Below are 26,603 nucleotides of genomic sequence, written 5' to 3'. Positions count from 1 at the left end.
TTTTTCTATTAATTAATTATTTACCCAGCTATATATCCTGCTTCACGGAGTTTTACTTCGAATTTGTTATAAAGTCTTTGGAGTACATGGGGATATACCATTTTAAAACTTTTAATAATAAAAGTTAAATAGGTACCTACACGACTTTTGAAATTTAATGTTTCAAGAGACCTCTGAGTTTCTCCTAAAATTTTGCAAGCTATTCAAATAGAAAATCAATTGCAGACTCAAATATTTGAACTAGATTTGAACTAAATATAACGATGGTATCTTGACGTATAGGACGGGACGTAGTGATTAGATACAAAGAGTATGTAATCACTATAGATACTCTTTGCGTATATGTAGGTTATGAAAAACATATAGTCCGTACAAAATGACTTCTCACGTGCCACTCTGTGGGTCAACTGTCATGTCAAAAGTACGGACTATGCACTAAAATCGTACTTTTGTCTTTTGACATGATATTTAACACAAAAGTTAAAATGGCGCTTGATATTTGAAATTTGAAATATTCAAAAATCAAAAATCTATGGATCACATGCTGAACCATGGAGGTATCACTATTTGGTATGTTGTTTTATCGATTTGATAGTATGATAGTTTATATGGCATAAATCAAACCAAACCTACAGATTTTTTCCTTAATATACCTAGTTGAAACAAAGTTTCTTTAATATTTAATGTTTAAATAAACTTTTTAAATTTTAGAAACCTTTTTATTTTTTCTCCTTTAATTAATTCATTATTTGTATAATTTTACGTTAGGTAATTATATTTTGCTTAACGGTTCATAAAAAGAAAGATAATTGAGTAGGCTTTTGTCATTATTCAAAAACAATACAAGAATTTATACAGAGGCTGTATAGTTATATCCATAGATATTTTACTATATTAGTTACATCTTTGCCTCTCTCGAAGTGACGAATGAAAAACAACAACTCTATGGTGGCCTTCGTCTGCGATGGCGTTTGCTGGCGCGCGTGCTGTGCTTGTTTGGAGTGTTTTTTTTGTTAAGAGTGGCTGGTTTTTGTGTTAGTTGGTGTTTTTTGGTGGTGGAACTGGGAAGTGCTCTGAAGGGGCGCCGCGCGTATGTCGGCGGGCGCCGGCGCAGACGGAGTCCATACTTGTATAAATTCAATAACTTGAAAATATCACAAACTTGACATTGGTTAATCAGAGTAAAGCCAGATTTAAAGAAAAAAAAAAACTCTATGGTTAAAAGCAAATGTCACTGTCGGTCACTGTCAGTCTTTTGTCAATTTGTCAAATCGTCAAAAACAACCAAAAAAAAACTACGACTGTGTCGACTGCTCTGCTTATCCTGTTTCGAAGTCAAACTCCTATTTATTGAGGCTTAGGAAATACTAATCCCAATGTTTATTTCGTTTTTCATTAAATCCGTGATGATCAGACGTGATCAAATACGCTAGCTATTCGTAGCTATGTTACGTATTTGTCTGCTTGTGAACATTTAAAATGTGGGTGAAACCTCAAGAAGTATTTCTGAAGACCCCTTTGTGGTAAGGAAAACTGTTTTTATTATACTATTTTGCTAATAAATCTCTGCATTGTGATTGCTTTTTATTTTTTAATAATATACATTACTGTATTGTGGTCTAACAACTAACGAATAGTAATTTTAATAGGGATAGTGATGAAACGACGTTGTATTTCGTTCTTCAAAGAAGGAAAGGACATGGCAAATCGAAAGGTCTATCCTCGTTGCTGGTGGGTACATTGGATAGTGTTCGTGACACCAAGCCAGCCCCTTACAGAATCTTGCACCAAACACCAAATTCCGAAATATATTACGGTATGGATTTATGGAACCTACTTTGTATCTCGCGTATATTATGTTACAATAATGTGTTCCTCCAATTTCTCGACATGTCCATGCTAAATAAATACACAAGTTGATACACTTGCACATAGTTGTGTCAGGTTACATAGCTATACATTTTCTACCCCTACAAATAATCTAAGAGGCATCATCATTAGTTTGAAATGTTATTTTATGTTGTTAGTTTAAAAACCTAGCATAATAAAATAAATAAATACTTAGAAACGCTAGTATACCAGCTGTTTTTACACAAAGTGACTTGCTAATGAGTCATCCCACCTCTGTAACCTTTTAACAAGTTTAAATAAGCTAACAATTGCATTTTGCCACCTAGGGCTGATAACATTAATATGTTATTGATAACAATAGACATTACATCAAATAACTTATAATTAATTAGCCTTTGTTTATTTACTAATATTTTGCATAAATGAACTATTTTTATTCTGTGAAATAATATTGGTGCTTAGATTGAGGAGATACATGAATCACTTGTTCATCTCAAACCTATTACTAAATAATTAATAAGATATATCTAAAAGTAGTGCTATACTTTTTGATTAATTTTTAAATGGCCTGTAGTTTAGAACCAAATAAAATTTTCCCAATAAGAAAGTGGTTGTTAGTTGCTTTGTCCTTCAATCACACAGTTACACATCAACATATTTTTGCATGGATATACTTGTACTTTTTATAGGTTTACCTGGAGAGTATCATAAGCTACTTTTTATTCTGGAAAATCAAAGAATTTATGGTTTTAAAAACTTTAATTCATGTGGATAAGGCAGCAATCAGCTAATTTAAGAGTAATTTTCTTTAATATTTTTTCATTGTAACAATTTTTGTTCATAGTTATAATCTGTTTAATATGTCCTTAAATAATAGTTAATTTACTTTCTATATAGTAATATCAACAGCATTAACGGAACAAGAGATCCGTCAAGACTGGCAATGGCTATTTGATAATGTGAGTCCAACATTACACTCTTTTGACACTGAAGAGGAGATCACAGAGTTCGTTTGCTGTAAAATTAATTCTATAATTGCTACTGAACAAGAAAATTTAACAGAGGGTAAGTATTAAAAGTTTTTTGAGAGTACTGTAATTTTTTAACAATATACATTACCAGCTTCAGCTGGAACTTCATCCTTTTTGCATTAACATTCAATCACTATAATCTTTGAAAAAATCTTGTTTATTGTACCACCAACCAATTACATTAAGTACATGTTACCAAAACCATTTAGGCAAAAAATATTTCACTTAATCCTCATTAACAAAATCAGGTCATATCTTTTGTCTATACCTAGTTGAATTCTACATTTGTATTTTCAGATGAAGATACAATCACCTATAAAAATGTTGATTATGAGTTTCATCAAAGATTTTCAATGCCAAAAGATGAAAAGTTGGTGTGCTATTACTCATGCAGGTCAGTATGTTTTAATTTTTTAACAGTTAAAAAAATAACTATTTGTTTTATCAATATATCAAGTGACTATGAACAATATCATTGTAAATCCAAAACTTGTCGTAAAAGTTTTGCATTTACAAATGATATGGTCTCATCAAAGTTCGCCCACTTTGTATTTTTTTACCCAACTACGAAAGTTATGGCTTTCGTAGACTATCTACATGCATTGTGTTTGTTTGTCGATTCATTGTTTCCATCATAATTGCCAAACTTTTCATTAGACTTTTCATTAAACAGGCTGTAATTTTTTCGTCTTTGCATTTCGCGTGTCTTAAGATGTTATGATAAAATTTAATATGGCAGATATGATAAAAAGTAAGTGAATGAAAAGAAAATGATATGTTCCAAATATTTTATCAAAATCTTCATTTACTTGTCACACTCACATCTTCATGTTCTATTAGTAGATATAGAAGAAGTAGTTCTACAATTTTTTTCTACCATAAAGAACCATTATACAGTGGCAGCTATAATCCTACCATCATCTAATCTGTGCGCTAATCCATACTAATATTATCCATACTGATATCCATACTAATATTATAAATGCGAAAGTGTGTCTGTCTGTCTGCTACCTTTTCACGGCCTAACAGTTTAACCGATTCTGTGGAAATTTGGTATAGAGTTAGCTTATATCCCAGAGACGGACATAGGCTACTTTTTATCCTGGAAAATCAAAGAATTCCCACTGGATTTCTAAAGACCCATCCGCTCAACCAATTTGTATGAAAGGTCCCGACGTAGCTTGCGGCCAGTGTTATTGACATAGACAACTTTTTATCCCGGAAAACTGGTGTTTGTGACCTAGTTAAGTAGCACAAAATCTATTACACTGAACTGCATTTATGCACTTTTACACTATTTCCATAAGTACTATTGGAGTCATTTTTAAGTTTATGAAGCAGTTTTTAGTTTTTAAACTTTTCTATTCTATTGTTTGTTACAGTTACTGGAAAGGCAAAATGCCTCGTCAAGGATGGATGTATCTCTCGGTCCACTATATGTGTTTCTACTCGTACATATTTGGGCGAAAAACCACCATAAAAATCAGATGGGCAGATGTCACCGAGCTAGCTAAAACCAACAGCCTTTTATTCCCGGATTCAATTAAAGTTGTGACAAGGGACGGAGAACATTACTTTACCATGTTTTTGAAGAAGAATGAGACTTTTGCTTTGATGCAACAGCTTGCCAATATTGCAATGAAAGAGTATGTATTGTTTTGTCATACTGCTAAGTAGATAAAATCTTCAGAAAACAGTATGCAGACCTGCTTACCACCCAGCTGTTTAACAAACTCTTGTGCAAACGTGGTCTTCTATTACGATTAGTTTATTTTGTCTATGGAACTAATGAGTTCAAATAGATTAGGTGTCATTATACAATTATTACAACAAATAAATACATAATTGTTCAATCTGTTTTCCATTACACACTCCAGATGTTTTCCATTAGAATACGACAATTCCTAGGGCTTCGTGCCTGAAGGGTGCCAATGGGATCCTACTACTAAACCACAGCTGTTCGTCCGTCCGTCCGCCTGTCTGTCAGTCAGCGGGCTATATCTCTTGAGCCATAACAGGTAGAGAGTTGAAATTTTCAAAAGTGAAAAATTTAAAAGTGTTATTACTAGTACGATGGTATGGAACCCTTCGTGTGTGAGTTTGACTTGCACTTGAACGATTTTAACAGTCACCAAGGTATTAAAAAAATCAAAAAAAATTACAGAAGTCATAATTTTCCTGTATTTAAGGTTAATCGACGACAAATCTGGCACATTCAACATCGATAAGGACTTATTAACAAAACTCAGCAAGAATGTGCCAAAGAAACCATCTTTTCTCAAAAGAGATTTGGATGCTAGGAAGCAGTCGAACTTGTACACGCTCAGATTTCGATTGCCGCACACAGAAAAACTAGATGGAACTGAGGAATGTACCTTATGGACGCCGTATAATAAGAAACATAACTGGGGCAGACTGTACTTGTCACAGAATTTCATCTGTTTTGATAGTCGGGTATGTATCTATTGATAACTAATTGGTTTTTAATAATTGCACTAAAAACGTGACCCGTGCTGCTTTGAGAATACTTAGCTTACTACCAAGTTTTTAAGCTGAAAATGCAGGTATACTAATATTGTAAATGCGAAAGTGTGTTCGTTTGTTGGTTTGTCCTTCAATCACGCCGCAACAGATCTACGGATCGACGTGATTTTTTGCATGGGTATAGTTAAATAATAATAATTTTTTTACCCTTGACCCAAAAAGAGGGGTGTTATAAGTTTTACGTGTGTATTTGTGTATCTGTCTGTGGCATCGTAGCTCCTAAACTAATGAAACGATTTTAATTTAGTTTTTTGTTTGAAAGGTAGCTTGATCGAGAGTTTTCTTAGCTATAAACCAAGAAAATCGGTTCAGCCGTTTGAAAGTTATCAGCTCTTTTCTAGTTACTGTAACCATTGGGGGTGTTATAAATTTTTAATTAACACTTGTTAGGTATCTCGGAAAATAAAAGAGCTAGTGGCATCAACTAGTATTCCGTGATGAGAATGCGACAAAGTATTTTCTATAATTTGTTACTGTTTTACCTCACATTTGTTATCAATGTAAGTCATACCTATTCAATTATTTTTCTGTTATCAATAATATGTGCACAACGGTGACTCACGTTACTCATATTATGTTATGGAGCAGATTGTACATACAATATTGTAGGTTTTTATACATAATAATAATAATATAAACTTATATCTTTACTATGTTTTTTTAAGGACCACTTTTTTAGGAATCATTAACTATGTAGGTATATAAAGTATGACAAGTCACAAGAAAGACATCAAGTGCGATATAAAAACGCATAGCGCCATCTATCAATTTGATGTTCTAGTTGTTTCATTTTACTGGCGAATCTCGAAGGGTATTCTCGGCTAGTATAGGAGTATATTCTTCTGACTGCGCGTTCAAAGTCATCTTATAGTTCGAGAGACTAATCCTGTCCTTTTGCTTCGTCATAGTTTCAATTACTATGGAATGGGCCTTGTATTTCTGCGCCAGTCTAGTAGTGACACGTTACACTTGACAATAGTAGTGAGTTACGTAATTACTAGCTGATCTCCGCGACTTCGTTCGCGTGGATATAGATTTTTAAAAATCCCATGGGAACTCATTGATTTTCCGGTCTAAAAAGTAACCATGTGTTAATTCAGGGTACCTATAATATCAATCTCCTTTCTAAGTTTCAGCCAAATCATAACAAACATACACAAATATATACATATTTTCGCCTTTATAATATTAAGTGTGATAGTGTGATGTGATGTGATAGTGTGATTTACTCCAAAACTGTTTATAGGTACCAAATTTAGTCCGTCTAACAATACCGCTCCGCAATGTGTACCAAGTGGAACGCGCGGATTCGGGAGGCACGGGCAGTTCGGGGGACTCCGGTAGCATTCTCATCACAACCGCCCACCATACAAGCTTTCTCTTTGGGAATATCTCCGACCGGGACTTCCTCTGTTACAAGATATCCGAACTGCTGGCTAAGTTACCCAAGTAAGCACAGTTTGAAGTTTTTGGCTATTACAACTCCTTAGCTCCAGCGCACATTGGGTCAAAATTTGGCAAATGTCGTCCATGTTTCCGAATTGCGCTAAGATCCTTTGATGAATGTTTGAAAATTCACAAAAGTCGGCAAGTTACACACTGCAAATAATGACAAGCAGCCCTTTAGGCGACATATTCTCAGAATTTATCTGTCAGGAAAATTTTTGGTGCGCGCTGGAATGCACTCAGTAATACATTTTGTACTCAATCCAAGACAGACATACTGTCAGAATTTTGCTAGATTTGAGGTACGCTTTTGATATTCGTAGAGTATGGCAGAATGGTAATGTGGCAAAAGGTTTTCAGACAGACAATTTCTGATATTAAGCGGCTGTAATAGAAGATTTGAAGTTTAGGATTAGTTTAATACTTATTTTCTGTTCAAAGAAGTTGTTAATAAAATATAAGGTGTTGATATAAAATATTGCATGATTATTATTATACATGATTGATGATTATAATATAATGAAATCTGCATGATTACGTATTATGCTGATTAACCTGGGCTGACTGCATCAATATTATAGTGAGACTAAAACATTTTAAATATTTTTAGGAAGTATCCAGACAGCCACACCACAACCGGTTCTATGAAAAAAAAATATCCAGCCACAAGTTTTTATTGTTTTATAATTTGTTTCTTAGCGCAAACTGTTAAGGTTCAATTTTTAATGGATTAACTTCACTTGTGGCCGTATAATTTTAAAAACTAAACATCCGTTTGTGGTAGTCTAGAAACTTGGTATTTTCTATGGTCATTTGCATTAATAAACAAAAGTGTGTGAAATTAATCTTTTTCTTAGTTATTATTCTTTTCAGTAGAATTTCATCTTTGCCTGCCTACAACTAACAGACTTCAACTAACGTTCATCGGATGTTACTGGCTACTACTAACACCAGCTTTGGGTCTAGCATAATCTGTTATTTTAAAAACGTGTTCTAATAGTTTTCTTGACCTGCAGTGATGTGTACAGGGAGAAGTCTTCCAAGGCTCTGAACCGGTCCGAGGAAGGGGAGTGGGCGCCGCAACCGCCCCTTATGACCTTGTTCAAAACGCACCAAACATCGTCTATTAGGCAGATCCAACAGAAGAAGGTGAATTTCTCTGTTTGAACCTTTTAATTTGAAGTACTGATTTTTTATTTAGGGCCGAATTCAGAATCAGATTTGATCTGGTATGAGGCTCCGGCCGTGGCTAGTTACCACCCTACCGGTGTAGTCGTGCCGCCAAGGGATTTAGCGTTCCAATATGATGTCGCATAGAAAACAATCAGGGGTAGGTATGGGCTTAATGAAACTACTGTACATCTTCCAAGTTAGCCTGGTAGCATCTTAGGCTGCATCATCACTTACCACCAGGTGAGATTACAGTCAAGTGCTAACTTGTATCAGAATAAAAAAAGATACAAGTTAGAGATTGGACTGCAATTTTACCTGGTGAAATTGATGCGAAAGTGGGTACTGGGTATATTACATTTTCACGGCCCATCCGCTAAATCGATTTTGCAGCTTGCACCTCGGAAACCGATATTTTGTCCCGGAAAATTAAAAGGCTCCCACGGCATTCCCAAAAAGCTTAATCCACGCGGACAAGGTCGCACCACGCACGCATTATCTAGTGATTATAATAAGATTGTTTATTCTTTAAATTATAGGAAAAACAATGGGAAGACCACATGGCAGAAGTGGGTCGAGGAGTAAGCATGTACCGAACAACTGAGGGAAGCGAGTTGGTCGTCAACGGTATCCCAGAGTCCCTTCGAGGGGAGTTGTGGAGCGTTTTCTCCGGATCCATACTGCAAAAGGCCCAAAGTAAAGGGCTGTACGAAAAGTTGGTGAATGACGCGTTGTCTTCCAAGAATACCGCGAATGACGAAATTGAGAGGGACCTGCATCGGTCCCTACCGGAGCATCCCGCTTTTCAAAATGATGTTGGTATGTGCAGTTAATATTTCACGAGGTTTAATTATATAGGTTAGAGGTTTAGTTATATATTAGGTTATAGGTTATTTTTAAAGGTTGTCAAGTCGTTCGTCCGCTCGTCCGTTCGTCCGTCTGTCTGTCAGTGGGCTGTATCTCATGAACCGTAACAGGTAGAGAACTGAAATTTTCACAGAATGTGTATTTCTATTTTCTATTGCTGCTATAACAACAAATACTTAGTAAAAATTTCAAAATGGTCGCCACGAAAATTAAAAAAAAAATTAAATCAAACGAAAATTAATCAAAGTGTTATTTCTTGTATGATGGTACGGAACCCATCGTGTGCGAGTCCAACTCGCTGTTTTAGCTTTTTAGTCAAGTTTAAATGCTGACAATATTCTCCTTCTTTCTAGGTATATCCGCTTTACGGCGTGTTCTGTGCGCATACGCAATTAAGAACCCCACGATCGGTTACTGCCAAGCGATGAACATAGTTGCCTCCGTGTTGCTCATATACTGTCCCGAGGAACAGGCCTTCTGGTTGTTGGCAACCATCTGCGAAACGTTACTCCCGGATTACTATAACACCAGGGTCGTCGGTGCTTTGGTAAGCCAGGCTAAGGTTTTGACTTTACTCAGACTTACAGTGCAGGGAGGAAATGTTGTACATCAAACTTTAGAAAGAGATTACGGCTTTGTAGAGCTTTGTCTCTGTCACTCGTAGCTATGTGACGTTTCGGCGCTCTCAACAACAGAGACAACGCTCTACGAAACCATTATCTCTTTCTAGAGTTCTATATACAATATTTCCGGCACTGTGTTACGAGACAGCGTTATAAATAGCTAGCTTAAATCTGTTATTTTAACTGAAATTTAAGTCTGAGTAAAGCCAAAGTACGCTATATAGATCTCAGTATAAGAAAAAAAATATACGCGCTGAATTGAGAACTACTTTCCTTTTGGAAGTTGTTTAAAAATGCTTTGAAACTTAAAGAACTAGCATATAAACAGTTTATTATCCAATCACCAGGTGGATCAGGGAGTCTTAGACGAACTAACTAAAGCCCACTTGCCAGAACTACATGCAAAGTTGGACGAACTTGGCATGATGAAAATGATCTCACTATCATGGTTCCTTACCCTCTTCATAAGTGTCATGCCTTACGAGTGCGCTGTGAATGTCATGGACTGCTTCTTTTATGATGGCGCGAAGGTTATTTTTCAGGTAAGTCAAAGTCATAATCATTTATTCAAAGTAGGTACACAATTGAACTCCTTTTGATGGTCGAAATTGTTTTTGTACGATATAGTGGTGACAATTAATTACGTAACTTAAAACTAAAGTCTGAGAAGAGCCCAAGAGAGAGTAAATATTATTTAATTTTTTTAAACGTAAATTAATCCAGATTAAACTGCAGCCATCTCACCACCACATGTTACTGTTAAATATTGTTGAAATATCTAATAAGTATGCTTCAGGGTAAAATTTTATTAGCTGGTCTGCCCGTCTCTGCTCAGGTGTAATTTCATACACTTATATAATATACACATAATATATAGTCTATGTTACTGTCCTGTTATTTTCTTAGGATGTAAAACACAGTTTTGTTGAAATTGGGAGAACTTGAGACGTAAAGAAAAAATAAACCTAAAATCAAAGATATAAGCAAGAATACTTATGGATTTATAATATTAGTACGTTTTTTGTTGCATAGGTGACGCTGACGATATTAGATATAAACCGGGATATGTTACTGAACTGCGAGGAAGATGGTCAAGCGATGCAAGTGTTGAACGACTACCTGGCAGGCATCTACAACGAGGAGGCCATGGCGCTGTCCACTGAACCCAGGACTGCTGAAAAGGTAATGACCATTTTGACCATGGCATGAGGTAATGGCTATTTTGGACCGTGATTATAGATGCATTTGACGATTCAAAAGTTCTTGTAAATGCTTATTGAATAAAAATTTTTTTACTCTTTATTAAAGCTTTATTTTCCACACGCTGTTTTATTGCAATTTTTTTTTAAATATTTATTTTTAATCATCTTTGGCGTGCGGCCCCCTGCGTGTATAAACCTCCTCCATCCTTTTTCAGGTTTCTCTGTTAGTTGCGTTTTCCATCCACTTTTTCCAGCCATGTTGATGATGGTTTTCGTTACAGACGATAAGGATCCAAGAGCTAGTATACCAATCATACCGTTCATACGGCGCTGCGGTCAGTAGCGAATGTATTGAGCACTTACGACTGAAACATCGACTTCGCGTTGTACGACAGTTGGAGGACAGTCTCGAGAAGAATACTCTGCGGGCGTTGCAACAGGACAAACTTCTGGATGCTAACGAATTGCAGGTAAGAATTTGTCATTTGTGACCTGGCGACGTTCATATGAATTGAGTCATCTTGGAACCTTGGTATGTTTCTTTAAGTATATATACTATAGCACATACACACCACTTTACATGGACCAAGCAAATCACATTGAAGATCACCTTACTGACAAGGTTAAGTTGATGTTACAGAGCCAATAGGCCATTTCATGGGCCGGACGAGTGACGACCCAAGGCTTTGCTGATAATCCACTGTAGATCACCGAAACGCTCATCTCAGAGGTTACGCAGTAGGGAAAATCATCGAATGATGTCGACTTTTTTATATCCAGTGAAGTAAAGTGAAATTTAGTTTTTTGAATGCCGTGGGAACTCTTTTCATTTTCCGGGACTAAAAGTTGATATCCTTCTCTGGGATGCAAGCTATCTCCGTACCAAATTCCATCAAAAGCGATTAAACGGATGGGCTGTGAAAAGTTAGCAGACGGACAGACACTTTCGCATTTATGATATTAAGTTTGGATTTGTCATTTGTTTATCCACCCCTTAAATAATTCTAAATTGAAGTCTTGTACTGGGAAACTATTGATTTGTTTACTTTTGTACCCAAGGAATTATTAAGCGTTATTCGCGAGGAACTATTCTGGGCTAAGCGAGTGCCGTGCGAGCGACTGGAAGCGCCTTACGAAGCGTATCGACTCGACTACGGCCAGTTCAAGACTTTGTTCTCCGCCCTATCGCCCTGGGCCAAAGGGGACTACGCTGATGCTATCACTACTAGGATGTTTAAGGTTTGTTTCACTTATATTAGCATTTATAATATGGGAAGCGATTTAAAATTAATGTTTGAATTGTGTGGAGATGAAATCAAGAACTGTTGCATATCATAATTTTATTGGAGTTACAAGAGATCATTATTTAATCATAATACAATATTCTTTTAGAGGATAAAAACCTTTGATAAATTAAAACTATGAAACTTGAGATAGTAAAAGAATTTTGTATGAAAAGATGCAATATACTGCTAAAAAATCAGAATCAAATTGTCTTGACTTGTAGCATTGTTTCATAAATCTCAAAAGGAGGAAAACTCCTAACATGTTTACATAAAGTCTTTATGAGTAATGTTTTTTTACTGAATTCTGTTCTGTTCTGAAATTACGGCGGTGGTTAATAATTACAGCAAAAACCTGTTAAAAACTTTTTTCAGCTAATGGACCACGATGATGATGGACTAGTCAGCGCTCGAGGGCTAAGTGTAGCAGTTGGACTGAGTACTAAAGCAGATGCTCAGCGACGACTCAGAGCGTTATACTGTGCGCACGCGCCGCCACTGCTATCTCCGCTAGAACTTCGACCCACACACTTCACTGAGACTGGCGAGGAACTGGCCACAGATGCCATTTCCTTCTTTGACAGGTGAGTCGACGATAAAGTGTTGAGCGTAAATGCTAAGCATTAGAGCGGATTCTCAGCTATGATTTAGAGTATTATACTGTGCGCATATGCCTCCATAATATCAATAGAACTTTTACTCACACATAGAAACTTGCGAGGATATGGCCTAGATGTGACTGTATTTATAGCTTTACCAAAGATATCGTAAAACTCCAGATAGAAAAAACTCATACGGTAGTAGTTTAGAAGTGAAGACAAAGTACGTAGACATAGAGTACGTAGATATTGGCGCGGGGTTTACGCACCGTTTGACACCTTCGAGCGTACTTAAAAAAATGGCGGCTCGTTCTAGGGTTGAACTTTATATGTTTTTTGAATATTGTATAAAAGCAGGTTGCTTTGCGGAAATCCATGATATGCAATTTGCTATAATCCGCTGGTACAGACAAATCTGTATGGTGCAACATGCAGCATGCACCGTCCGCCTTCCCACTGTTGCACATGCAGGAAAAGCCAGCCAAAACCAATGTTTCAGCGTTCAATAGCAAATTAAGCTTTTGATTCCTTGTATAATGTTTTTCGTTTATTACAGTATAGAAAATCCGTCCACACCTGAGCCAACACTGCAGCGGTCGATAAGCGAAGTGTGTGGGGATGGGGGTCCAATGGACAAATCCTCTGATAGCGCTTACAGCCAAAGTGGTAAGTTATACCACGGCCTAAATATATACAGTGAGACAACTCCCTTAATATTTGCGGACAAGCAGACATGCTTTACAATCCTTGCACAATAAAATAAAGAAAAATAATTACATTTTGTGTTGCCTAATTACAAATTATAACGGTATATTTCCAGCATTGTCTCAACCCGCAGATTTGCTCTGTCTGGACTCTAGATGTCTTCGTACACTTGAAATAACTCTTGATGTTTTGGTTACACCAAGGCATACATTTGAAACCATAACCAGCAAAAGCCAGCGACATATCGGTTTTTATTGTCATTTATTACACAAGTCAACTACTTTTATCTGGCAAAATGAGCTCGGATAATTTCGAAATATAAATGCAAAATTAGACCTTGTACTAATTACAACATTAACAAGGATTTTTGTTTTAAACTTAGAATCCTGGCAACCGGCAGACTGTGTCCGCGCCTGCGCGTTAGCTGGTCTCCCCTCCCCAGCGGCTTCTACTCCTGGGACCCCCCCTCCGCCGCGCTCCGCACCGCCCTTACCGCGGCCGCACTTCTTGCAATTGTTAGCCGCACTACACGATTTGACGCAACACTCCACGCCGCTGTATGAAGCTGTTGCGAGAGCAGGTATGTGAAGTTCGTAGCTTCTACTAAAATCTGGAATCCTGGTTATAGCACAGAATCATTATTATACTAAGCTCATAGCACAGAATCACACTAATATTATAAAGACGAAAGTTGTATGTGTGTGGGGTGGGTGTGTATGTTTGTTACTCTTTCACGCAAAAACGACTGGACTACAGTAATTTACGGGATGGCGCTGCCGAGTAACAGCTTGATCTATTGGATTCGGTGGACCGTCGTAGCAGAAGATGGCATTGACTCATTGATGACGAAGCGCTGGTCGATTCTAATAAGCTTCAAAGGTTGAAACATCTTCGCAGTTACCTATCTATTGGTATTCTACAGGATATATTTCGGAGATTGTGCCCAAGAACTTTTTGACCTAGTTCCTCCTTCAATTTTTTTCTATCGATAAGACCGCGTTTTTGTACCTACATTTTAAGTTTTCTTTTTTGGAATCTGTCATTTGTGTTTTGCGGTGCAATAAAGTATATGCATACATAATATCGTACCGCAAGGTCTGCCTGTGCAGTACCCTCGCTTCGGCCTCCACACTCGTTGATGATTTTCGTGAATATGGCAATAATTTTACAGGTACATTACTTCTACAACTGGGCGAGTTGAACCATCGACCTGCATTAGACCGCGAGATTTCGCAAGACAGCCTCTTCTTGGCAGCCGCAGCGCAACCTACTTTCGAGGTAACCATTTGAACTTCGACATTTGCAGACCTCTATACTTAATCCACGGAAAGAATTTAGTATAGGGTTGTCTCTGTTACGTAATTCCATACAAATGACAGAGACAAAAATCTCATTATGTTTTCGAATGTTTTTTGAAAACATTTTCGAATTGAATTTCGTATGTTTTTGAAAACATGTTTCTTATAAGTTGGTGGCTCAAAATGGTTAACGCCCACTGAGATTTTTGTCTCTGTCATTTGTATGGAATTACGTAACAGAGAGAGCCCTATGCTAACTTCTTTTCGTGAATAGAGTATAACGTTTATGATGTACCCGGAATGCAGATTCGTTAAAAGGTTTTCTAAATATTACAGGTCGATCCTAATGGGAACCCAACAGAAATCGATCAAGACGGCAGGCCCCAACCATCACCTTCAAAAGAAGCGGACCAATCAGACGAAGGCGTATGGTCGATAACTCTAGAACAATTCCTAGCGACTATGCTTACTGAATCCTTGTTAGAGGATTTCTTCAACAAGCAAGTTCCAATATTGCCATCTTTAGAAGCGCTTCGGCAAAGGGATCGACTCCAGTCAGTCTCGTAGTTCAAGTTTATGTATGTCTTAGTGATAAGTAATATTCGTTATGTACTACTAGGAAATAAATATTTTTTTCTGTAGAAATAATTATAAAAGTTAAGCCATAGTTTATACCAAGCGAGTTGCTGGACCAAGTAAATGTCATTCAGTCGACAATTCACTCAGCTAAGATTTTTTTCAATTTACTTTTTTACTCTATAAGTAAAAAAGTAAATTGAAAAAAAAAAAATACTTTACAATTTACTTCATTATTAGACGAGTCAATAATTAAGATCAATTGGGTCAGTTTTATTGAATGTACAACCCAGTGTAAATGCCTACGTCCTTGATTTTTGCGGCTTCGATCGTAGCATATGAACGTCCGAACGGCTCATCCAGTACTAATACAAGTACGCTAGAAGAAGTGTGCCATACAGTCTCGGACCAAGAATCAAGGTAGAAATGCAAGTTTCTTTAAAAACTGGTCTGCAATTACAGATCCAGCGTACATGTGTTAGTAGAGGTGTGGTGCTTTAAGGTGCCCACGCACTCGAACTGAACTGCGCGTCGCGTCAGCGTCCCGCACGATATTCTCTCCAGCCGCGCCGCGCGTCATTGACGTACGTGCGTCGCGGCTGGAGAAAATATCGTGCGGGGCGCTGACGCGACGCGCAGTTCAGCTGCAGTTTAGTTCAAGTGCGTGGGCACCTTTAAGTTACAGGACTCAGGAATGTTATGACGGAAAGCCTCGGCAATAAATTTTGATTGCCTTCGCATTTACATTACATTTTTGTTGTATAAATATCTGAATGTATATCGATAATAATAATAAATAATATATTTCACGTATGAACGTAATATATGTGCATCATTTATTTTTATATAAGCTTATAATATTATGTATATTTTTGTAGAGAAACCGATTGCATGTCGTTTAATATAAAAATTGTTATTACTCTAAGTGTATTGGAATTAATTGAGCTTGCAAGTGATTTGAAACGTGTATTTTTCAAGGTTTGTTTAAGTTAAACAATTAGTTCATATATGGCTGATATTTCAGTAGCTTTATACTCAAGGACGTTGGATGTTAAGACAGATTTCCTATAAAAAAGTTGTCATAACGTTCAATTTGCTCTCCAGATATCTAGCGATTGAAAAATCAGTCCATAAACGAATGTATTATAATTTATAATATATTGTGTATTAGATTTTAGACCTTTCATGGATTGGTAATTTATATATTATGTAACGATGGTCTAAATTAGATAAATCTGCGTAAGTTTATTTTTGCATGATTAGAAATGATGATGAATTTATATGTTTAGAAAAAGCGCTAGAAATGTTTTGGTCCTGCTGCTTATAGTTACTTTTGTAAATCGAAACAACATTCCACAATGCTTGTATTATTATAAAGGCAGTATAGGCCTCCACTAGACGGTAGCCTTTGGATCAGGTGATTCTTTGGATCATGAGTGATGGTTGAATACCTGACGCAGCAGAGTATTGACCAGATATTTGTCATGCTAACATCAGTACAACACCGTCAGTGCCCACAACGGAGGATCCGCGCTTGTGTGGAAAGTATTGAGGAGCGCGCTAGACATTACTTCGTTGGCGTACTTTCTGAGTCACGGCGAAACCCATCCAGTACCGTCAGTACAAGATTTTACTTCTCACCAATTTTGAGTGTCGAAACAAAATAATGTCAAAGTAAAAGGGGGCGCCGTGCTTGTGTCTGCGAGCGCCGGCACAGACAGGTCCATACTTGTATAGTTTCCCTAACTTGTTACAAATAACTATAAACTTGACATTGGCTAATCTTTGTAAAGCCAGACGAGAGAGCAAAAAAGGCTTAATGTCAAAAATTCAGTACCATTGATATTAATTTCGCAACGTTTCTGCTTGGAGCGCTGCAAATATATGTACAAACTTGAGCATTAAAACAAGGAAGTTAAGGATCATTTTACTTTAACGCTAAAGTGTTTCGACTCTCAAATACTATCAACGTTGGTGAGAAGTAAAATCTTATACTGAGGGAACAGTTACCGACTTAACTTTTGCGAAATAAATTGTTAATAAGTCCTCAGCGAAAAATCCATCATAATAAAGTGATTTTATACCGCTAATGAAATATTTTTCGGTATCTTATAGAATAATTAAATCATAGCCATATTAGCGTAAGTCTAAATTAGGTTTAATTTTAATTACAACTAACCAAATATATATAAATATGAGTTTTTATTTGCACTATATATACATAATATATAAAGATATTTAGAGAAATACAACTTATTGAGATAAAAAGAATAAAGAGTACAAAAAAAGTTTTGACAATTTTATTAAATTTGCTATTAGTGCTCTAGAATTTTACTGTAGCAATTCCGAATGCATTATTTTTCTATGATTTTTCTCCTAAATTGCCCAATTTTACTGATAAATTAAAGATCTCCCGTTTCAACACAATTTAACTGTTTTCCTGACTGATTGATTTCTATCTTCTAAACAAAATTATACTTACATATTATACAGATTATTGAGCATTTGAATAGTTCATGTACCTTCGCAATATGCGGTGCTTAGCTGTTAAAATTAGGCTTGACTCAAAATACCTAACTCTAGAGCGATGTACCAAAAATTATATTTAGTCTACCTATATTATAGCCTTATATTTTCATATGCTTCGTATTTTGATGATGAAGTAAAGTTAAAATAAACTGTAAAAGGCAAGATTTTAAATAAAGTAATATAAGCAATATTATTACAAAATAAGTTTATAGCTTCATAATATAAGTACTTACATAGGTACTTTTATATTTTCCTTACCTACTTGATAAAAAAAGAGCTCTGAAAAATATTACAGCTTTTACTAAAAAGACAGGCAAAGCAATATAATTAAGGTATTATGGTTTAAGGTAAATGTCGGTGCCTGTACAGATAGAAAGGTACAAACGAAATACTTTGGGAAGATAATTTGGAAATACCTAAATTATGAATAAGGAATTGCTTGAAGATAAAGAACAGCTTTTGCTGTTACCTATTGTTGTACCAGGTCCATTAAATAAGTATGCCTAAAAGAATTCGTAAAATTCTCAAGAAAATAGAATTCTAGAATAAAAAGAGCAATAAGTACTTAAGCGTCATTACAATCTTAATTGGCTAAATACTCATGACATTGGCAGCACCATGACTTTTTTTGTATTCATTTTCCATATTGTTATGTGGTCTTGAAAATAATGTTTGCATAATATTACTTAATACATAATATTATATTGTGACTACCGCACAATTGTACCTATTTTATTTATTTCTATGTCAAATACCTACCTTTACCTAATGATCATAATAAGTATAATAGTGCATACGGACTGACAGGCTTAGATACTAACGCGAACACATCTGATTTGGACTTACGAAATATCTTAGTTATCCTGAAATCTGATTTTTATTTAATCCCGGTTAAGTATCTATTATTCTATACCATTAACCTCTCAGAGTGGAGAGAGCTATGCTTGGAGTTTCTCTACGTGATCAAGAACTCTACTGAGGACCTTAGGCCAACCGACATAGCTCAGCGAATTACAAATTTGAAGTGGATGGGCAGGGTATATAAATCAAAAACCGATACACGTCGGCATCCTAGTGCTGTACAGACATCAAACTAGCCTCAGGGATTCAGGCGGCGCAAGACCGTGACGTGTGGAAGTCCCTACAAGACACCGCTATGTCCAGCTGTGGTCGAATATCGATTGAGATGATGATTAATCATCATCATTGGTCAAGAATAACAAGTGGACCATGATTGAAACCCCGGGAACTTTCAACTTAGGCGCAGGACATATCTGCTAGAGGCGACGACGGTCGTGGACGACGGGATGGCAGGCGGCCAATTATTTATTATAGAGGCACTTCCACTGTGCCTCGCGTATTATCCTGGCGACCCGTTGCCTACTTATATATTTTTGAAATAATTCCAAAACAGTACTAAACCTGTCAGACCTAGTACGACTCGATGTAAACCTGTATATTATGTACTTTAATAAAACACTTTTGTTCAATGTTAAATATCTTTTATTTTCTTTGGTACCTATCCACAATAAAAACAATACATTTCCAATTCCCTGATTTTTAGTCATTCAAAAAACAAAATTCTGATAATTTCAAAAAGTCAAAGATACAATAAAACAGACGGGTATTTTTACGAATTGATAAAATAAAAATAAAAAAGGTGATTTTTAGGTTTACAGTTTTTGAAATAATCATCAATTTAGCTAAGCTGGCACTTGGCAGGGCTTACATAATATTATAGGAGCATTATAATAACCGATAACAGTAACGCGTGTCTTCATATAAGAATATGAATAGGAGCAGATACGACAATAATAAATAGTGGTTTAAACCCGCGACCTTTCGGATATCAGTCCACCTCATGACCATTGAGCTATTGAAGCTTCATTTTAGAAACTCAGTAGTACAAAAATGTATTGCAGACTTTATTCTTAACCTAAATAAAAATTTGAAAAGTTGCTTATCGAACTAACATTTTTTACAAAAGATGTATACAGTTCACCTTCAGAAAACTAAACTTCAAGAGAATGGGTCGAATGCTAAGTATCAGAAGTAGGATAATTTATAGTTAGGTAGGTTTAAATATTATTTTACATTTTATTCTACACAACATATTACATTACTAAGTACCTACTATACAGACTTCAATTTTTCGATTTCGACAAATGACACAAGAGACTTATGGTGCTTAACTAAAGTAAGTATGAAGTATTCTATCTCATTCTCTCGCAGGCTAAACCCTATATATTATGTATGTGTTTGTCTCTTTTTGTGCCGCTTTTTCATTTCACTGAGTTTTAAATCAGAATGAATACTAATGAAGTTTTACACTTCAAAAACCGTAGGGGGACATTTCTGTGTAAGCTTTAGTGCCCAAGCGTGCCTCGATTTGACAGTAGCTTTATCAGGTAAGGATATGTAAGCCAAACCCGAGGAAGTTCTCCACTGAAAACAAAAAGAAAACTTTTAACATAAAAGAGCCATCCATCCGTCTGTCTGTCAACGGGCTGTATCTCGTGAACCGTAATAGGTAGAGTTGAAATTTTCACACAATGTGTATTAATTACTATTGCCGCTGTAACAAAAAATAATAATAAGAATTTCAAAATCAACGCACTGAAAATTTACAAAATGTTTAGGTACCATCGTACAAAAAATTTGTAAGACCGCGACAGTACGGAACCCTTCATGTGCGAAGACATTTTGCACTTGACCATTTTTTTTTCTAAACATTTGTTAGCCATCGCAACAAAGCGTTATTGTACAACCCATTCGCCTACTTCAAATCATTGCAATAGTTATTGACAAATAAAAAATATCTCTATGTAACCAAATAATAATCTTTTGTAAACAGCATATACTTCAAACGCCACTTAACCTAAATAACTTACCTGCAATATTCCTTTATTGCCAAGCAACTCTACTGTACTACAAGTGCCTGTATGTAGATAAGGTGCCATGTCGTGCACTTTGAGCACATTGTCTTTCGGCCATTGGAGTACAATCGCGTACACTGCAGTTATGACGTCAGACTTTGAAGGTCGTGACGTAGGACGTTTAGCGTCGTACTCTTGTTTGGTGCACGTGTACCAAACGTTGGCGTTGTGTGTGTCATTCTGATGTAGCCACGGTGAAGTGCCGTATATGGCCTCGCCGTTGATCGATAGCCAATGACCGAGCGTTAACAGTCTCTCTTGGAATATTGGTGCGATTGTACCTTCTTTAGTTGGCCCTATGTTTATGAGAGCGTTACCTGAAATAAGGTGTAAGTTAGTCTCTATTGACACAGTTAAAATATAATGATAGAAAAAAGATTATTGGCGACATTTTTCTCTTGCAATAAAATTCCACAAATAATTAATTGTAGACTTGTCTGTAAACAAGTTTAAAAAATCTATCAAAAGTATATTCCTGAAAAAAAATCTGTCAAGTGCGAGTCAGACTCGCACACGAAGGGTTCCGTACCACCGCACAAGAACATACCCTTTTTATTTTTCCTAAATTTTCATGGTGGCTAGTTAGAGCAAAGAACAACATTCTGTGCTTTCAGCTCTCTACTTATTACGGCTCACAGGATACAGCGCGCTGACAGACGGACGGACAGCAGAGTCTTAGTGATAGGTACAGAACCCTAAAATGCGATAAGTAGGTATGCTTTGTCCAAGAGATTTACACAATCGAAGATAATGTAGATTGACACACTATTGACTCGGCTCTCTAAACAGAATAGGCGTTACAGTTAAGTCTGATAAAGATACGATTATGACGTACAATAATAAAAATTGACAAATAGAGTCTATCTGTAGGTAAATAGGCGTTACAGTTATTTAGGTATATTATGATAAACATGCGGTCAACGACCCAATAGTTTTGGGTCATTAGGTTGAACTTGAGTGTTTATGTATTGATATTCATTTACTTTGCAAATAATACACATTTATTCACAATATTAGGTTCATCTATCTACTTTTCAAGTTTCATAGAAAAGCTTCAGTAAATGCAGCACGATAATTGTGGGCTCTTCTCAGACTTGTGCGCGTTTGGAACCCTCGTAGCTGTAGTTTTAAGTAATGTAATTAATTATTATCACCACTACATCGTACAAATTTAACAATTCCGACTATTAAAAGGCTTTGACTTTGACTTTCATATTCTATAATAAAAGGCAGCGCGTTAAAAGGGCGTGTGAGTGCGCCTTGATGACTTATAAAAATTAAATAATTTATAAGCAAAAAAATTTTAAACCCTAAGAATATTCGAATGAGATTGCTGTATTTTGCTGTTTAAGAATACAAGAATGATCATTATGTAAATTGATAACTGACATAACTGATTTTAACGATTAAACTATCTTGATAGACCTATAACTTCAGTTTACATCTTGTTTTATACTTTTTGGTATTGATGCATTCGCGTATTTGTTTTTTAATTACTTTTTAGGGTTCGTTAACGGGACCCTATCACTAAGTCTCCGCTGTCCGTCCATCCGACTGTCTGTCAGCGGGCTATATCTCAGGAATCGTAATAGGTAGGGACCTGAAATTTTCTCCAAATGTGTATTTTTATTGCCGCTATACGAACAAATAATAAAAATTAAAAGTGTTATTTCTTGTACGATGGTACGGATCCCTTTCTGAGCGAGAACGACTCGCGCTTGACCGATTTTTATCTATATATAATACTATATCTTTAAGCACTAACCTCCACAGCTGACTGTAGATACCACTTGCTCGAGCAGCTGTTCATTGGACAGTATTTCGTGCAACGCCATATTCCTTCTGTAGCCCCAGGACTTTGAGTCAAGTGTGAAAGCATTTTCCCACTTATGATTCTGTAGTTTGCCTGAAATATTATAGAGGACATTCGGTATAAAAACATTTTATACAGTATACAGTACTTACAATTTAATGTTAAATGTCTTTGTATAGTATGCAAGTTGTATAGATAAGCTTTTTTGCTCTAAAAAATCTTTGGAATGTTAAATAGATAAAATTAACAACTAAAAATAGACATGAGGTAATGATGGTCATAAGATATGATGATTAAATGAATAAAAAAAATGCGAAAGTGTTTTTGACCTTCAATCACGCCACAGCGAAGCCATAGATCAGTTTTTCGTGGATACTTTTATCCTAGAAAATTAACAGTTCTCAAGAGATTTTATCGATGAAGTCATGGGTATCATCTAGTAATGTGTAAACACCATCTTATATATTATTTTCTTATAATATTTACCAGGATTATATCGATCTGCACAGTTATAAAAATCACCATGATGACACGGGATACCAATACCCCATCTATCGTTCACAACTATTTCATTCTTAACTGGGCTCTCATTGTACAACCAAGCGAGTAAATCCGTTGAGTTCCAATATGCATCAAACGCCTCCCAGTCCCCATCCGACCAGATCACAGACGGTTCATAGTCATGTACAAGCTGTTTTAAATCTGGCCATAATTTTGTCATAGGATAATTTTTAGTTAAGAATAAGGCTTCCTTGTCTTCCAAGTAAATTGGGTTAAACCATTCGTATAAAGAATGGTATACACCAAATTTTAGGTCCTTTTGTCTGACTGCCTGTGCTATCTCCCCTACTAAGTCACGCTTTGGGCCAACATCCATAGCATTCCAGCTGAATGACCGACGTGATGGGAAAAGGGTGTATCCTTCATGATGTTTGCTTGTTAGGACAATGTACCTAGATGTTGGATTGAAGCAGGTGTTACTTTGCTGAAGTCCATGATATACAAGGAACCACAAGCTTAATTTAATAAACCTCCAAACCAGACCAATCTTCAGCAGCATGGTGGAAAATCAACAACATGGTGGTATGTAATGCTCGCTTTTCCTGCTTATTTAGCGGTGGGAGGGTGAGCGGTGCATATCGCATGCTGCTTGTTTGTCTGTTTTGGTGGATTATAGTTAATTAAGCTTGAGGTTTCTTGTATAACAGACACAGATTATTTCACTATAATAATTATGGATGTGAGACTAAATGAATCTCTCAACTGCATTTATCTGGCATTCTCTATAAATGGAAACTTTTATGGGCTATTAGAATACAATAACTAGATCTGGTATGGTTTGGTCTGAGAGAGGCTTCTGTCATGGCTAATTACTAACATAACAAAGACATATGGCCAAGCACTTTAGCATTCTAATAGCAAAGCAAGGTACAATGCCACATAGAAACCGATTATGGGTATGGGCTAGATTAAACTGCCATATCCATTTCCAAATTAGCCCGCTTCCATCTTAGACTGCATTTTCATTTACCGCCAACTACCAAGTGGTACCAATGTCAAAATGTCAAAGGCTAAATTGTCACTGATTGAGCAAAAAATACTTACTTGGCTCCAGCATTAGCAAACAAAGTAGCCCAAGCATCAGGATCAAAGAATTCTGCAGTGAACATGGGTGCAAATTCTTGATAGGTAAACCCTGGAGGGTAGTTCTTGTTCATAAACTCAACAGTCTTGTTGTCACCAGATACTATAACAAAGGTGAGACTTTCTGAAACTTGGTACACACTATAATTTTATTGCTTAAAATTAGAAGACCCCTACTCATAGGGAGAAAAGTCACTCATAGGGACTCACTCAAAGACTCAAAGGGAGTGGCTGGATGAGGAAGGCTGAGGACCGGGTGTGGTGGCGCTCTATAGGGAAGGCCTATGTCCAACAGTGGACGTCCACAGGCTGATGATGATGATGATGATGATGATGAGAAGACCCCTAAATTAATTCTTACTTTTGGAACTGTTTTTCTATTAATTTTTATACAGTGTAGTGTGCATACAAATGATAAGGCAGATCGCCTTAGCTCAGGTTTTTCTTTATAAATTTTATGCACTTTATCCTCTGACATGTCATATCTTTTGCTGCAAGTCCTCTGAAAAGGGCCACAACTCACTATTGTTATGCTCAGGTTGAAATTTAATGAGCTACAAGCTAATCAAAGACTAATGCCAAGTTGATATAGATTGTAGTGTGCCATAATAGACTTTATTCATAGCCAATGTAGGAAATAACTAAGATATTTAGTACTTTTGTGATACTTTAAGTTTAGTGTGTATGCAGAGCAAACAGATTAATACAGTAAATAGTCCATATTTTCATGCAAATGTTCACTTGCCTTCAATTTGAACCGAAAATTTAGAACTGTATGCTCTGAAGAGATCTACGCCCCACTAAGTATAGTGTAAATCCTGTACTTAATCTACTTACATTTCCAATTACTCCAGAACCATTCTGAGCCGAAACTTGGTACCGAATAGACTCCCCAGTGCATAAAAATACCAATCTTGGCTTTGTCGTACCATTCCGGTAAAGGGCGGGTATCCAAGTCCTTCCAGTTCGGAGCGTAAGTTTTATCCACATTTTCCAATCTATTACTCTCCACTACATTGTAATCCACATTTAATTCAGCATTGGTTTTGTATATAACAAGAAATAGGAGCAAATTTCTCATTGTCACAAACTCACGTGTGCGCTCTCGTGTTTAAATCCTAGAAACCTAAAACCCAACTACAATAAAACGTTTTAGGCAATTAGAATATTTGCGAAACACATTACAGAGAAGTAGGTATTTATTAAATTTTCCTGTCCGTATATAACTAACTGAAACTATAATTTTTGGATTTAAATTTTGCTGTGACCGCCACGACCGCCACTTGTAAACAAAACGGCCACAGATTCCTAGAAAATCAACAACTGTCATTTATATCTTGACAATCGCCGAAAAGTTCAGTAACATTATTTTTAGTTCCCACTGCCCATTTTTATTCCATTATCTTAAAAGTTAGGCGTCTATACCTAATAGAAAGTACAAACATGGTACAAACCTAAATACTTCCATAAGACGTTCAAAATCAAAATTAACTATTTCCTTTTGAAAGGATTCAGGGGCACGATGAATTCCTACTCTACATAATACTACTAGTTACTAGGTAATAGGTATTAATAATAGGTACCTACTCTTTTTAACACGTTTTTATGAACTCTCCTATGGAATCACACTTATTTTCATAGCTTAAAAAATATGATCATGATCAACACATCGCCGGCCTACTACTGAGCATGAGTCTCCTCTCAGAGTGAGAAGGGCTAAGACACGCTAGCCCAGTGCAGATTGGCCTAGGATTGGCAAACTTCACTCACTTTTTCAAGAACATTATGGAGAACGATCACGATCTTTTCTTCACAGTTAAAGTGTCCAAAAGTTCGAACCTCCCTAATAGACTAACAACCCACCTATATTAAACCCATAGCTGTTCTGGTCAATAATCAAGTTTCTACTTTCTACACAATATCGTTCTGGAAATGGTACCTACCTAACCGCAGCCGCAACCTAGGTACTAGGTACTTACTAGACTCGTCCCAGGTCTTGTACGTACAGGCCAACGAAGTGATACAATGGTAGGTTTGACTGTTATCTGACCAAATGAACACTGCTACAAAATATCTCCTAAGTTCTATTGGACGGTCTTGTGACTGCTGTCCATCGTATAGCGAATGTCAATGCTACTGCACCGTGCACTAATGATAGTGCATAACGAATTTGTTTAAAAAAAATCTTTCTTAAATTGATTGAAAAACCTAGTAGCTACGAATATTATTATAACGTTCTTTGATAAAATTCAGAATTTTATTTAGCTTTATTAGATGAAGTGTTTACTGTTTAGTAGATAATATTAACTTACTGTTTATTTACGCAGCACTTATCTTTTTCTATCTCGCCGACTCGCTGCGGCGGCGGCGGCTGACAAATGAAGACTGGTGTAGTTATTGTAATTGGTGAATCACTATCCTACTGTTATGTTAGTAAACGACCGTTAAAAGAACGCCGGCGATTAAAATACTGATAAATTAATATA

General features: G+C 36.3%; 2 protein-coding genes across 8 annotated transcripts; one reads left to right on the top strand and one right to left on the bottom strand.

The window, feature by feature from the left end:
• The first annotated feature begins 1,257 nt into the window (after nucleotides 1–1,257).
• On the top strand, nucleotides 1,258–15,709 carry LOC123881194 (TBC1 domain family member 9). Of its 2 annotated transcripts, none has more exons than XM_045929844.1 (19): nucleotides 1,258–1,523; nucleotides 1,650–1,816; nucleotides 2,749–2,916; nucleotides 3,180–3,276; nucleotides 4,265–4,528; nucleotides 5,072–5,336; nucleotides 6,673–6,875; nucleotides 7,901–8,021; nucleotides 8,582–8,861; nucleotides 9,263–9,456; nucleotides 9,880–10,074; nucleotides 10,565–10,714; nucleotides 11,016–11,204; nucleotides 11,794–11,973; nucleotides 12,393–12,601; nucleotides 13,173–13,282; nucleotides 13,704–13,901; nucleotides 14,493–14,599; nucleotides 14,956–15,709. In XM_045929844.1, the coding sequence occupies exons 1-19, from the start codon at nucleotides 1,480–1,482 to the stop codon at nucleotides 15,184–15,186; spliced, it is 3,372 nt and encodes a 1,123-aa protein (XP_045785800.1). In that variant the 5' UTR covers nucleotides 1,258–1,479; the 3' UTR covers nucleotides 15,187–15,709. The 2 variants fall into 2 exon arrangements, with proteins under 2 accessions (XP_045785800.1, XP_045785799.1); XM_045929843.1 differs by having other exon boundaries at nucleotides 7,889–8,021.
• Nucleotides 4,295–26,603, bottom strand: LOC123881195 (putative alpha-L-fucosidase). 6 transcript variants are annotated; one of them, XM_045929849.1, is made up of 8 exons: nucleotides 26,430–26,603; nucleotides 25,243–25,254; nucleotides 24,955–25,207; nucleotides 24,079–24,220; nucleotides 22,960–23,426; nucleotides 22,426–22,566; nucleotides 20,616–20,977; nucleotides 19,116–20,169 (listed from the first exon to the last, which is right to left on the bottom strand). In XM_045929849.1, exons 3-8 carry the CDS (start codon nucleotides 25,196–25,198, stop codon nucleotides 20,050–20,052), a joined length of 1,476 nt encoding a protein of 491 aa, XP_045785805.1. In that variant the 5' UTR covers nucleotides 25,199–25,207; nucleotides 25,243–25,254; nucleotides 26,430–26,603; the 3' UTR covers nucleotides 19,116–20,049. The 6 variants fall into 6 exon arrangements, 5 of the variants coding, with proteins under 5 accessions (XP_045785803.1, XP_045785805.1, XP_045785802.1 ...); XR_006799430.1 differs by lacking the exon at nucleotides 26,430–26,603 and adding an exon at nucleotides 4,295–4,304 and having other exon boundaries at nucleotides 20,040–20,171; nucleotides 20,796–20,977; nucleotides 24,955–25,433; XM_045929847.1 differs by lacking the exon at nucleotides 26,430–26,603 and adding an exon at nucleotides 4,295–4,304 and having other exon boundaries at nucleotides 20,040–20,169; nucleotides 24,955–25,430.

The sequence above is a fragment of the Maniola jurtina genome, chromosome 3 (assembly GCF_905333055.1).
Source record: "Maniola jurtina chromosome 3, ilManJurt1.1, whole genome shotgun sequence".
NCBI classification, from domain to species: domain Eukaryota; kingdom Metazoa; phylum Arthropoda; class Insecta; order Lepidoptera; family Nymphalidae; genus Maniola; species Maniola jurtina.
This window is presented reverse-complemented; position numbering and strand designations above follow the sequence as displayed.

Bases quoted from the DNA above. Each gene is read 5' to 3' on its own strand.
- LOC123881194 (XM_045929843.1), top strand. From the start codon at position 1,480: ATGTGGGTGAAACCTCAAGAAGTATTTCTGAAGACCCCTTTGTG. The intron at 1,817-2,748 runs GTATGGATTTAT...CTTTCTATATAG, and splicing joins AAATTCCGAAATATATTACG to TAATATCAACAGCATTAACG. The intron at 11,205-11,793 runs GTAAGAATTTGT...TTTGTACCCAAG, and splicing joins TGGATGCTAACGAATTGCAG to GAATTATTAAGCGTTATTCG.
- LOC123881195 (XM_045929849.1), bottom strand. From the start codon at position 25,198: ATGAGAAATTTGCTCCTATTTCTTGTTATATACAAAACCAATGCTGAA. The intron at 22,567-22,959 runs GTAAATATTATA...ATAATATTTCAG, and splicing joins TGCAGATCGATATAATCCTG to GCAAACTACAGAATCATAAG. The intron at 20,170-20,615 runs GTAAGTTATTTA...TTTTGTTTTCAG, and splicing joins GCAATAAAGGAATATTGCAG to TGGAGAACTTCCTCGGGTTT.